This window comes from Capricornis sumatraensis, chromosome 5 (genome assembly GCF_032405125.1).
Source record: "Capricornis sumatraensis isolate serow.1 chromosome 5, serow.2, whole genome shotgun sequence".
Taxonomy (NCBI): domain Eukaryota; kingdom Metazoa; phylum Chordata; class Mammalia; order Artiodactyla; family Bovidae; genus Capricornis; species Capricornis sumatraensis.
The window spans coordinates 108,681,658-108,695,553 of record NC_091073.1 but is presented as its reverse complement, the minus strand read 5'-3'; the positions used below and the strand labels follow the sequence as shown (position 1 = coordinate 108,695,553).

At 42.4% G+C, this 13,896-nt stretch overlaps 2 protein-coding genes across 5 annotated transcripts; both read left to right on the top strand.

The window, feature by feature from the left end:
• The first annotated feature begins 313 nt into the window (after positions 1 to 313).
• MRPS33 (mitochondrial ribosomal protein S33) lies at positions 314 to 9,719 on the top strand. Of its 4 annotated transcripts, none has more exons than XM_068972713.1 (4): positions 314 to 383; positions 1,631 to 1,683; positions 5,409 to 5,650; positions 9,369 to 9,715. In XM_068972713.1, the coding sequence occupies exons 3-4, from the start codon at positions 5,436 to 5,438 to the stop codon at positions 9,472 to 9,474; spliced, it is 321 nt and encodes a 106-aa protein (XP_068828814.1). In that variant the 5' UTR covers positions 314 to 383; positions 1,631 to 1,683; positions 5,409 to 5,435; the 3' UTR covers positions 9,475 to 9,715. The 4 variants fall into 4 exon arrangements, with proteins under 4 accessions (XP_068828814.1, XP_068828816.1, XP_068828815.1 ...); XM_068972714.1 differs by having other exon boundaries at positions 359 to 379; positions 9,369 to 9,716; XM_068972715.1 differs by lacking the exon at positions 1,631 to 1,683 and having other exon boundaries at positions 340 to 383; positions 9,369 to 9,719.
• On the top strand, positions 9,714 to 12,802 carry LOC138079926 (ribosomal biogenesis factor-like). Its single transcript, XM_068972717.1, has one exon. The coding sequence runs from the start codon at positions 11,427 to 11,429 to the stop codon at positions 11,706 to 11,708; it is 282 nt and encodes a 93-aa protein (XP_068828818.1). The 5' UTR covers positions 9,714 to 11,426; the 3' UTR covers positions 11,709 to 12,802.
• The last annotated feature ends 1,094 nt before the right edge of the window (positions 12,803 to 13,896 follow it).

Here is a 13,896-nt window from a genome sequence, read left to right as displayed (position 1 = left end):
GAGGAAAAGAAAAAACAAACGCATTTCATTCTCCCCGACAAGGAGCATGTATAAACACTACTTCAGAGGTTGGGAGGTCCAAGCTAGAGCCACTTCCAACAAAATACAATTAGCGAACCCTACAGGACAGTCCATGAAAACCAAGCCTCTCGCACCTGAACCTGCGTCTCCGTCAGTCCTCCACGCACCTGGAGGCGCTGTTCTCACTGCGCAGGCGTCAGGTACGACATTAAGAGTTCCGGGTCTTTCCCTAAGACTCCTCTCTAGCCCCCATGCTTCCGTTTCTCTACTGCTCTCCGCTGAAGTCTCCGGCGGGCACTTGGGGGCGGGCTGGGGGCTGGCCTTCCGGGAAAAGTGCTCGCAGGAGAGAAGGTCACAAGTAGGTAAGGCCGTACGTGACTTTTAGGGGGGCTCTGTAGTGAGTTGTGGGCGATGGCTTTAGAGACCGAGCGGGGGTCTCCAACCTTGTAGAGTCGCCCAGAATAGGACGAGTCAATTTCATTAACCAGCTCGGAGATTTCACAGGTATCACCCAAACAACTTGGCCTTCTCCTGCTTAACTTGGTGAATTTACCCAACGAAGGGCCCTAGCGTAGTTTCCTTTCCGGCCCAACAATTACTCTGATCAGGCAGCATTCAAGTCTCGGTTACTATGCTCATCAGTCGGCCTTAGGTGTGTGGAAGTCGGGGGTAATGCAGATAAGTTGCATCAGCTTAAATATATTAGCGAAAAGCCCAGCTTGACACAGTTGCTTCCATCACAGGAGAGAGGTGTGATCCAGGCAGTTGGAGGGGGTTAGGGATGTTGTTGTTGAAATGAGTAAAGCTTGACCTACATTCAGAGCCGTTCATGTCTCTGAGACCCAGTCAAATAATTAGCACCAAGCTTTAAAAATAATAAAGCATTGTGTCTAGTTGGCTTTTTGTGCATGTGAAACACGCGTGCACAGTGTGTGACTTCCTTGCCCGATGACTTTTGCCTGTCACCCTGGCAAGGCAGTGAGATAGTATAACTGTCCTGTAGTAAATGAGAAAAGGAAGGCAAAGAATACATACTACTACAAACACGATATGACCATTAAAGTAGAAAGGCAAAATTCCAGCCAGCTTTCGTACTCCAAAGCTGGCGCTGTCCACTAACCAGTGGTTTTTGAGAAGCCTGCCTCCGCAGCAGAATTTACACACACACACCTTTTAGCATATGCTTCTAAATACAGCTCCCCAAGATTCACCACACTGAGGGATACCCAGATTAAGAACTCTTGAACATCATCCACACTTTTCAAAGAAAAAAGGCAAACATAATCCAAAGTCAGTTACTGTACAAACCTGACCTTTTTACTGCATCAGACCTATCAGAAAGATACAGAAACTTGCCCTTATGTGCTAAAGCAAAAATATGGACATTTTCTCCCATTTTTCTCCAGCCAGCACATTTCAGTAATTCGTTTTTACTTAGCATTTTCAGTCCAGGTAATATTTCTTCATGATACTGTTTTATTTAGTTCACATTTAAAGAAAATTTGATATTTTAAGTGGCCTCGTGTGGATAAAAATCTAATTTACTTGCCTTTTACCTTAATGTCTTTCACACAGTAAACATGTTCTTTTTTGTTTGTTTGTTTTTAAGATAAAGTTGAAAGTTTCCGTAAAGGGACATACGAGGATCCTGAAAAGTCCTAGGTAAGGCTTACCCAATCTTAAAAAAAAAATCAACGCTAGTAAAGAGTGGCAGTTTGCCAGTCTCAGGACCAGTATTTAGGGACAGCATAACTTTTGAGCTGTTTTAATCTATGTGAAAGAAAGGATTACCTAGCACCTATGCCATTCTTCACAGCGACTTAGCAGCAGCAGCAGCATGCCACCCTTCATCAGGAGCATATAGGTCTGGGCTCTGTAAGAGGCTACAAAGCAGTAACTGGTAATTGTTAGAGCCATATTGTTTGCTTCTATTTAGCAAGTGCTTCTTTGTTTCTAGTAAATGTTTCAGGTTTGGAGAAGCTTATTCTCTTTCTCCATCAGGAAAGTTCTAGGACTTGAGTTTGTGATATGACCATTTCCACAGGATTCTTCTTCTTCTTCTTTTTTTTTTTTTAACAAATCTTCCTACTTACTTACTTATGTTTTGCTGCGCTGGTCCCTCATTGCTGGATGTGGACTTTTCTCTAGCAGCAGTGCCCGGGCTGCTCACTGCGGCAGCTTCTCCTGATGCAGAGCATAGGCCCTAGTGCACGGGATCACCAGCTGCAGCACACAGGCTTAGTTGCCCCGTGGCACATGGAATCTTCCCAGACCAGGGATCAAACCCATGTCCCCTGCACTGGCATGCAGACTCTTAACCACCGGACTACTAGGGAAGCCCTCCGTTGGGTTCTAATGAGACCTTGTTATCCATGAGCCATGTCCCAGCACTTTGCTGCCTTCCAAGGCTGGCATGGAGATGACTTAGCATCCTGTGTTGCTTTCAGTGACCACAGTCCTGCTGAGTCCCTTCCTCCTTACTGCCAAGCTGTGGTCCCCTCCCCTGTGTTTCCCTGGGCGTCAGTGTTTGTAAGTGAGGATACCATTCCAGGGAGGCACAGCTTCAGCTGCATGGGGTATGGATCTCCTTTTGTGCATGGTTAAATGAGGACAAGGAACAAACAAATGTGTCTGTATACAGAATGTATGAATACCAAGCACGTTTAGGTTTTTGTTTTTTTAGTTTGCCATTTATTCAGTGCCACTGTCTTATTTCTCACACAGTCCTGCAAGCTTTGTTTTCCGAAAGGGAAACTCATATTTAGAGACAATAGGTAATTGTTCACCCAGTTTTGGTTGAACTCCGGGAGTTGGTAATGGACAGGGAGGCCTGGCATGCTGCAGTTCATGAGGTCGCAAAGAGTCAGACACGACTAAGTGACTGAACTGAACTGAAGGGTGGAGGGAAGAGAAAAGATAATGCATGCAAAGAAACTTTTTGTAGCTTCTGAAGGCAACTTCTGGTAATGTGCAAAACCTGATACGTTATTCAGTTCAGTCGCTCAGTCATGTCCGACTCTTTGCGACCCATGAATCGCAGTACCCCAGGCCTCCCTGTCCATTACCATCTCCCGGAGTTCACTCAGACTCACGTCCATCGAGTCAGTGATGCCATCCAGCCATCTCATCCTCGGTCTTCCCTTTCTTCTCCTGCCCCCAATCCCTCCCAGCATCAGAGTCTTTTCCAATGAGTCAACTCTTCGCATGAGGTGGCCAAAGTACTGGAGCTTCAGCTTTAGCATCGTTCCTTCCAAAGAAATCCCAGGGTTGATCTCCTTCAGAATGGACTGGTTGGATCTCCTTGAAGTCCAAGGGACCCTCAAGAGTCTTCTCCAACACCACAGTTCAAAAGCATCAATTCTTCGGTGCTCAGCTCTCTTCACAGTCCAACTCTCACATCCATACATAACCACAGGAAAAACCATAGCCTTGACTAGATGGACCTTAGTCAGCAAAGTAATGTCTCTGCTTTTGAATATACTATCTAGGTTGGTCATAACTTTTCTTCCAAGGAGTAAGCGTCTTTTCATTTCATGGCTGCAGTCACCATCTGCAGTGATTTTGGAGTCCAAAAACAAAAGTCTGACACTGTTTCTGCTGTTTCTCCATCTATTTCCCATGGAGTGATGGGACCGGATGCCATGATCTTCGTTTTCTGAATGCTGAGCTTTAAGCCAACTTTTTCGCTCTCTTCTTTCACTTTCATCAAGAGGCTTTTTAGCTCTCTTTATATGTTAAACTGTTAGTGACTTTTTCTCATTGATGAAATTATAAACCTAGCCCTAACAACCCCAATCCATCCCCATCCACAGGGGAGCAAGAGTTGGGAAAGAAGGGAATCCTGAAACAGAGTGCTGAAAGGAGTAAGGCTTGCACACATCCCAACTTGGAGGGGAGATGGGCTGGGAGACCTTGGACCTGACAGTTCTCCCATTGCTGGCCTTCAGGTGGCACTGTTGGCCCAAGATTGCTTGGTTGGTTTTCAGAAGGTAACTGGTTAGAGATTGACCGGTCATCCTTTAGGCTCTTTCAGTGGATCTTGGAATGGACATGAAAAGTTCTTTAAATACTGGGTATTTAAATTGCCAGAGCAATTTTGAAATTTACTTGTCAGCATTCCTGTTCAGGAGAGTTTTTTTTAAATATATTTCTTCCGTTGGTTTTTCAAGATAAGTTGATGGCTTTTTTTTCTATTCAGAGGTCAGCTCCTCTTCATCCTAGATGAACTGTCCCCCAAGATACTGTCTTAGTCAACAAAACTCTCATGTCACTACGAAAGTTTATGTAAATTAGTATACTCTGCTGACAGTTACCCCTACATTTGAACTAAAATGGAATGAGAGTTAGTCCACTAGCATCATTCTTTTTTCTAATATAAGAAACTCTTACTGCTTTTGTAATTGAATTATAGCTGATGTACAATATTATATGTTACATATATACCCTATAGTGATGCACAGTTTTTAAAGGTAATATTCCATTTATAGTTACAAAATATTGGTATAGTACTTGTGAACAGTCTCGATTTTTAATGTATCACTTATATAATCTTCAACATATATTACCTGTAATTTCTGCATGTTGCAGATATCATTCTTACACTATTTCACCATTTTATGACTCCAAAGAAAAACTTTCTGTTTTCAGCTAATACAAATTTAGCAAGTTTTCATTAAACAGAATATATAAGATGGAAGATAAGACACGTCACATCCCAACTCATAAATGCCTTTTATTCAGGAATAAAATGAATCTTTTGAGCCGTCGAGTCAATTCCTATAAGACTATTATCTCTGTTTTCCCCAACTGGCTCTCTGTCTCTAGGCAGAATCCAGTCCAGCAACCTAGAGGCTAAATGACCTCATAACTCATTAGCCATTCTCAGAGCCATCTGGAGCCCTTGAGGAGAACAGTGTTCAAAGGGCTGATAATAAAGACAACAGCATAATTATTTCTCCACCATGATTAAACCTTTAGATGGCAAGCAGTCAGCATGTTTATTCTGCAGAGTGCTGAGGTCGGTGTTTTCTGAAGGTATAATAACAGATGCTGTGGCTGGATAACTTGTTTCCCTGTCCTCATCTAGCCTACAAATAGGTAAGCTGACTATCAGTAAATAACCTATTAAATCACAAAATCGTTCATCGAAAAAGGGCATTACAGCACAGGAATAATCATGTTAACACCAAGCGTAAAAGATGCAAGCGGAAAGTGCTCAAAGGAACTGCGCATCCACTCGGACTGTGGAGATCTCTCAACCCCAAGGCATGTCCTGCCAACGTGAACTAAGTCATGGGTGGCTCTCTGTGTTTTCACTTTGTAAAGCATTCCTTAGATAATCTGGGAATTTCTTAACATGAACCATTTGTGTTCTCATTTTTCTACAGGGCCTCTTATTCCTTGCTGCTCAAGAAATGTCTTCACTTTCAGAATATGCCTTGCGCATGAGTCGTCTGAGTGCCCGGCTATTTGGTGAGGTTGCCAGGCCTACTGATTCCAAATCCATGAAAGTGGTGAAGCTGTTCAGTGAGCAGCCTTTGGCCAAGAGGAAGGAGACTTATGACTGGTATCCAAATCACAATACTTACTTTGCACTCATGGGGATACTACGTTTTCTTGGCCTCTACAGGTAATGACAAAAAAAAATCCACAAAGAGTAACCTATAGGAGGTTTGTTTAATAGATCAGAAAGGGAAAAAATGAGCCTTTCTACTTTCATAGTTTTTTTATTCTTATAATAGTGCCCAGGTAGTTCAAAAGGTACAATTGTGGGAGGGGAAAGCTTTCGAAATGTCCATAATGAGTATACTAAGAAAAAAAAGGAAACACGCACTTCCTAGAAGACATACCTTAATTATGTCTAAGATGTGACTGACATTGACTAGACACTGAGCTATAGAGAGACCTTGAATTAGTTGTTAATCTAAGAGCACTCAATGGATGTAGAGGAAATAGGTCCACACACTGAGCAGATCCCGTTGGTCAGGTGAAAAGGGCGCAGCCGACCTGCTTCCTAACTGGTGAGGGGGAGCCTCGATTCTTTCCTGATGGCAGTTTTGTTGGATTTCTTATTTCCTTTCACCCTCTTTGGGCATTTTTAATTGGTACCCTTTTTGGTATACTAAAGCTGAAGTTTACCTTAACGGGTAATAGGTAATTGATATTATAATAGGATAATAGTATGTAATAGTAAGAGTAGCGGGCTCTTTCCACCATGCATTTGTATGTTTGTGCATGTGTAGGAAGTGGGCGCTTAAGATGATATGCTGCTCTAAAAAGAAAAAAGATCAAATACCCCTGTGATCGTTTTTCTTTTAAAAAATGTCTTAATTACCAAACAAATACATGCTCATTATACAAGAATTTAAACAGTACATAATTGTATCAAGTCAAATGCCTACTTTTTTTTTTTAATTTAACATGTTTTAAATGTCTTAGGGCGATGTTACAAAAATTAATTTGGGACTGTTCGCTCTAATATAATAAGATTAACAGTTCATTCCAAATAACTAGAGATTGGTACATTCATTTACCCAACAGATTTTTTTTTAAGTACCTTCCATATGCAGGCATTTAAGATGGGCACAAGGGAAAAGTTCTATGAACAAAATAGATTTTCTTAGTTAATATATCACTAGAGATGATAATCCATGATGTATTTTGAATTTCTGGAATTGCTTTTGGGATTATCTCCCTAAAGTCTTGGCTCAAAAAATAAAAATTAATTTTATTCTTACCCCAAATAAAATATTGAAAGACACATGTCCTGAGTAGAAAATCATAACCCATATCAAAATAACCTTCAGTTATTTTACTTTTTTGCTGCTGCTCCCCATTTGTTTGAAAAATAAAGCTTCAACTACCTTTGGGGACAGAGGAAAAACACTTAGGTTTAGTTATCCATGGAGAAGCACAATTATTTTCATGTATGTAGTCACCAGTTACAGTAAATGGTGCCTCTAACGCAAGGCCTCCTGGGGAGTCAGGCAGGACGAAAGCAGGCAGACTTCAATTTAAAAAAAAATCTTACAAAGACCTACAAAATGGGAAGGGAATCAGGGTCTCAAAAACAGTGAGTCATTCCATCAAGCAGGTGCTTGGGCAGTTCATCCACAAAGACCCCTGCCTGTGGAATTGTCTTTCTGGCTGGGGGGTTGTCAGAAATGACTGACGGGAGGGAAGAAGAGAGGGAAAAACATACTAAGTAAGTAAATCATGTGGAATGTTACAAAGTTGAATGTGATGCAGGGGAAAAAATAGTAGAGCCAGCTGAGCAGGATCAAGAGTGCTGACTGGGCCCTCAGTGGGCAGGATGAGGACGGATCACAGTATCAAACAGAACAGTCAGGGTAGCCTCACTGAGAAGAGAGGTTTCCGCAGAGACTTGAGGGTGGAGAGCGAGCCAGGGGCGCCCAAGGAAGAGCTTTCAAGGCAGAGGCCAAAGCAGAGCAAAGACCTTGAGGAATGTGCCTCATCTGTTCCAGAAGCCTCACAGGCTGACGGGAAAGCCATGGAACAGGAGGCAGGTTGTGAAGAGGGCTGAGAGAGCAGAGAGCGATTTGCCAGGCTGTCAGAAGAATTACTCTGGCTGCTTTTTCGAGAGTGACTTACCTGGGGGCAGTCATAGCTAATCCGGAGGAGGGCATGGCAGCCCACTCCAGCATTCTTGCCTGGAGAATCCCAGGGACAGAGGAGCCTGGCGGGCTACAGTCCATCAGGTCGCAAGTGTTGAACACAACTGAGCGACTAAGCGAAGCACAGCGCATAGCTAATCCCAGAGAGGTCTGTTGTAGCTATCATGTTCATGGAATGAAACATCCAACCCTATAAAACCTATCTATTTTTTAAAACAACCTGGAGGAACTCCTTGGTGATCCAGCAGTTAAGACTCTGAGCTTTCACTGCCAAGGGCCCAGGTTCAATCTCTGACTGGGGAACTAAGATCCCACAAGTCACACGGCACAGCCAAAAGTTAAAGGATAAAAAAAATGAAAAAGCAGCTGTGCTGTGTGTCCTTGGTTGCTCAGTCATGTCGGACTCTGACCTGTGGACTTGCAGCCGACCAGGCTCCTCTGTCCATGGGGATTCTCCAGGCAAGAATACTGGAGTGGGTTGCCATGCCCTTCTCCAGGGGATCTTCCTGACCCAGGGATCAAACCAGGGTCTCCTGCATTGGATTCTTTACCAGCTGAGCTACCAGGGAAACCCTAAAAAAAAAACAGCATCAGGAGTTGAAAATTGGGCCCAGGAAACCACTCTCTTACATTTAATTAGTTTACCACTATCCACACTCATACAGGTGAGGAGACCAGGGTGCAGAGAGGGAAGGATCCTCACCCAAGGTCACACAGCTACTAGGTGGTGCAGCTGTGGCTTGAACCCAGGGTCACATGGGTTCCAGAGCTTACGTATTGAAACATGATACTGTTTTAGGCCCTCCTTATCCACAGGTTAGCTATCTGTAGATTCATCCAACCACAGATTGAAAATATTAAAAAAAAAAAATTCCAGAAAGTCCCAAGAAACAAACCTTGAATTTGCCATGCACTGGCAACTCTCTCTATATAACATTTACATTTATTTTAGTAAGTATTATAAGTAGATGATTTAAAGTACACAGGAGGATGTGTATAGATTATATGCTATGCTATATAAGGGACTTGAGCACCAGTGGATTTTAGTATCTGTTGGTGGGGGGGTGTCCTAGGCCAGTTCCCCAAGGATACTGAGGAATGATCATGTTTGATTGTAAAATGCAGACATTTTTATACAGTACAGGCAGTCTTCAGCTTACACCCTATTCATATGTACAAACAGCCCTGGCCGCCTTGATTCCTCAAGGACCTGTCTGTAGAGTTTCTCTCTGCTGACCCAGCTTCCTTCTGCTGGAGACTCCCCAGCAGACTTCTGTGTGACTCATCCACTGTCATCCAGGCAGCTTCCTCCACACCTGTCCCCTTAGGTGCTGATCCCTGGGCCTCCCAGGGTCTCATGTAACTACTGAAGCTTATACGCACTTTCTGCCCCCAGCAGTGAGTAGTCTTGGTGTTACAGGGAAACCTGGGGCAATTATTAGTGTTGAATCATAATTAATATCAGTTTACACAGATCGGCTTGGCAATTAACTGCTGTTCATGACCTCGCTTCTGTGAGGGGAAACTGACTTAGAAATGAACGCTGGGAACGCAGCCTATCTGTACATCAGGGCCTCCATGTCCTTTCTGTTCACTAAGCTGTAGAAGTCAAGAGTTTGATAACTAGAACCACGTAAGGGAACACTCTAAACAGGTGAATTTTTCCAGTCTGATAAAAATACTGGCAAATTATTTTTTTCTTTCACCTTTCAGAGACGAACATCAGGACTTCAAGGATGAGCAGCTGCGTCTAAAGAAACTTCGTGGAAAGGAGAAGCCAAGAAAAGGAGAAGGGAAAAGAGCAGCGAAAAAGAAATAGTGCTGGTCCATCAGGGGAGGACTTCTCTCTCAGCAGCTGAAAGTAGGAGGAAGTGTATTTACAGTCTGTCCACATCCTGGAGGAGTGTCAGCTTCCCAGGTTGAAGACTGTTTGGAGGAACACCATCATCTCTGCTTTGAAATCTAACCCAGTTGAATTGTGACTGGTTTCATTGTAATTCTGCAAAATTATCTGCCTTGGTTCTATAATCTGAGGTTTACCTTATTCCTCAAAGAAATGGAATGCATGACTATTTATTGTTGAATGACTGGTTTGGGAGGGGATGGGGTGTTGGGAGAGTGGAGGGGAGACTCATTAAATGAACATCCTCATTACTCCCTTCTTGCCTCCCCAACCTAAACCACCCCTAAACTCTTTGATCTCTCTGGCTGTTCAACCACTGTCTCCACCACCAAGCTCACAAACTTTATGTTCCTCTCCACCTACTCCTTTGAGAATATCTAAGTTTGTGGGATAAAAGGCTGTGCCTGGTAGGAGAGTACCGAATACCTGCTTTATACAAGCTGCCAGAGTCCTGCTAATACAGTGCTTTGCAGGAAACAGTCCCTACCTCATGGAACTTTCAGTCCTGTGCGAGAGACTGATATTACACAGTTAAACAAATGCAGCTGTATTATATGCTACAAAGGAAAAATCCAGACTTCTGTGAGAATGTGGATGGATCGATGGATTGATCCAGAGAGATACCAAGAGGCCAAAACTTCGTTAGGTAATTTAAAGAAGGCCTCCCTAAAGAGCTCTGAAGAATAAATTAGGGTATTAGAATAAAAATGGTGGGAAAGCATTAGAGGCATAGAGAACATCCATTGGCAAAGCCCAAAGATAAAAGGAAACGGTCCAGTTTGAGGAACTGAAAACACACTAGCTAGTATGACTTTAGGTATAATGAAACAAAAGCCAGACGAAGGGTTTTGTAAGTTCTTTGAAAAAGCTTGGACTTAGCCAGATTAACTTGTACATAGTTAACTTAATCAGATTAACTTTTTATTGTATTCTAGCAGTGAGTTTCCAGTGAAATGCAAGAGCTTCTCTGATTTTTTCCCCCCTCTAGCACTGTCTAGGAAATTTTTTAAATACTTTATTTTTACTGTGGCAAAATCATAAAAGTTACCATCCTGACTGTTTCAGTGTACAGTACAGAAGTGCTAACTATATGCAGATTATTGTGGAAAATAAAGCACCTTTAACCCCTGTTCCCCACTGGCAAGGCACCAACAGCCACTGCTCTAGCCGTAATTTCCTTTCCCTGCAACACTGGCAGTATTGGCAGTAACTGCCCTGTGAATAATTCCTGAACTAGTAGGAATCTTGCTCCATATGTTTAGATAAATGGTATTTTTAGAGATACTTATCCAGATGGTACGGCTAGGGCCTATATTACAGTTGATAAAAATAAGAAATACCTAAAAATGGATAATTCCATCTGATAGACATGAATTTCAACAGAAAGCTGAGAATCCATTCAGTTAGAACTTGTCCTGAGCACCTGGCCCACACTGATTGTAGAGGACAGACGAACAGCCTTGGTCACTAGGATCTGGGAATGAACAGGCCTGTGTTGTAAAGCACTGGCCAGATCCTGGGGACTCGCTCAGGAAAGTGCAGACACACTGTCACTCTTGGCCAGTGCAGAGGAGCCTGCTGAGTAGACGGGCTCCAGGATGCTGGGCTGGGAAACAGGCTTGCAGCCTGACCCCAGTGTAGCTAAACGGATGTTCTGAATCACACCATCGCCACCTTTTCAGGGGAAGACTATAAGAGGAACTTGGGAGCATTAGCTTGATACTTTAAAGAGAGTGACTGCAGCGCGGCTCTGAGGAGGCCCTTTGACACGCCCTCTCATCCCGGAACTTCCGGGTCTCGTGCACGCAGGTGGCGTCACCTGGAACCTGAGAGGCTATACGAGGGTGTCGGAGGCCTGGTGAGAGACAATGGCCAAGAACAAACCAAGAGGGCAGAAGTCCAGGAGTGTATTCCACATAGCCAGTCAAAAAAGCTTTAAGGTTAAAAATAAAACCAGTTACCCTAATCTTGAGAAGATAAACATTATGAATGATGAAAAAGTTAACAGAGTGAATAAAGCTTTTATAGATACACAGAAGGAACTGGCAAACTTCTCAAAAGGCCTTTCCCTTGAACCTCTGCAGAAACAACTGGTATCTCAGCAGTGTCATGAAAACGACCGGTTAATGTTGATGAAGCTACAAGACTAACGGCTCAGTTGTAATACACCAATGATGCATCAAATTCCCCAAAAAAGACCAATAATTTTAATCTTTTATACAAAAAATAAATAGAGTGCATTAGATGTCAACAGCTCCCCGGAGTCAGAAAACAAGCCAAGGATCGGTGTGTGGGTGTGCTGATGGTCCCTGAGCCTCCAAAGAGCCACTGTTTGACAGGAAAGCTGTAGACAACTCAGCATATTAGCGTGGCACTGCTCCATGGTGAAAATGAGAAACTAAGGGTAAAATGCATTTGTACATGAGCTGCACCCTAAAACCAACTGATAAGGAAACACTGTGCAGCTCAAAACAATCTGTACTGAACGGTGGACCAGACAGAAAGTAAAAGATGAGAGGGAAAAGTCAATTCTTGTCAATTCTTAAGTCCAGGCAATCAACACATTTCAGGACACCAGCGACCAGCAGTTAAGAACTAACTGCAACTAGAAAAAATACCTTTTTGGGTTTTGGCTAGCCAGGTGGTTTAATTTCTCTGGTCACAACCAAAACTATTTGTTTGGATTTCACCCTTAAATGGCTTAGTAAAAAGAGACTGGGTTTCTCAAACCCATGATTCAAAACTCATGGGTTTGTGACATAGTTCTACTCACCAACTAGGAGACATTAAGTCCCTTACAACCTCCGAGACTTTCTGCCTCTGTAAAATCATGATAGTACTTCATGGGATTAATGAAAACATTTGTGAAAAGGACTAGGTATACTATAAAAGATTAATCAAATATTTTTACAGACAGCTATTTGTATGACTAATAAGAATTGCTTCTGTTTTACTAGCAGATTTTTCCAAGATAATGTTGATAAATACCTGCTAAAAATATGAGTTCTCTACATTTATAAGCAGCGTGGTAGGTTCAGGAAGAAGGTGTGATATGCATTTTACTGTTTCTGTAATCATGGGTTCCAGTAACTTATTTTTTTAAAAAAAAGCACACACATACATAATAATGCTTTTATTTATGAAGCCCCTCCCACAAAAAAGTCAGAATTTAAAATTCCACCCTCAAACGGATACATGTGTCTGTATGGCTGAGTCCCTTTTCTGTCCCCTTGAAACTATCACAACATTGCTAATCGGCTATACTCCATTATAAAATAAAAAGTTTAAAAAAACAAAATTCTACCCTTTTCACCTTTTTCCTCTCCTCACACACTTCTCCCAAAGCTTTTAAGTCTCAAAGTTTAGAGAATGAGAGACAGGAACAATCTTCAAGAGCAAAAGGCAGAGGGAAATGTCTTTCAACCTGCCAATCCTGACTTCATGATCCTTCTTAAGTACTCATAAGTTCAAAAGGAAGCATTTCTTTTAAAAAATATATATATAAAATATTTACATATATTAAAATATACACATATTTATATAAAATGTATATTTTATATATATTTAAAATTACATATAAGATAAAATCACCAAAACAAACAGCAATACATTCAAGAAGACTTAGATAAAACATGGAAACAAATAGTAAAGGCCTGGATGTGGAGATAACTGGAAAACCAGTAAAAAATGTATGCTGAACTTGAAACGTTTTGAGAGACCAATGTGGTTTGAATCATCAGGAACTTTACAAGCAGTGACAACCATGATTGCAAGTAATGTCAGTGTTTTAGAGCGCTTACCAGATGCCAGGGCTTGTGCTTTGTAAGCCCAATCTTATTTAATTCCCATATCATAAGTATCCCCCCTTTTACAGATGCAGAAACTGAGGCTTAGGTCTTTTGCCAAAAATCACACAGCTCCAAATGTCTTAAGACTGAAGGTTAAGTCCAAGCCACCAGACTCCAAAGTCTGTACCTTTTGTGACATGACGGCGTAGCACAGATCTGCTAAGTCTGAGGATTACTGCAACAATAACTACCATTTGTCCAGTGTTTTAGCATTTGCTAAGCACTGTGCTTGGGCTTGCCTGGTGGCTCAGTGGTAAAGAATCCACCTGCCAAAGCAGGAGTTACGGGTTCAATTCCTGGGCAGATCCCCTAGAGAAGGAAATGGCAACTCACTCCAGCATTCTTGCCTGGAAAACCACATGGGTAGAGAAGTCTGGCAGGCTACAGTCCATGGGGTCGCAGAGTCGGACACAACTGAGCACAGCAGCACAGCACGGCAAGTACTATGCTTCACTCCATAAGCTATATCACTTAATTCTTACAACCACCC

Bases quoted from the DNA above. Each gene is read 5' to 3' on its own strand.
- MRPS33 (XM_068972715.1), top strand. From the start codon at position 5,436: ATGTCTTCACTTTCAGAATATGCCTTGCGCATGAGTCGTCTGAGTGCC. The intron at 5,651-9,368 runs GTAATGACAAAA...TTCACCTTTCAG, and splicing joins CGTTTTCTTGGCCTCTACAG to AGACGAACATCAGGACTTCA.
- LOC138079926 (XM_068972717.1), top strand. From the start codon at position 11,427: ATGGCCAAGAACAAACCAAGAGGGCAGAAGTCCAGGAGTGTATTCCAC.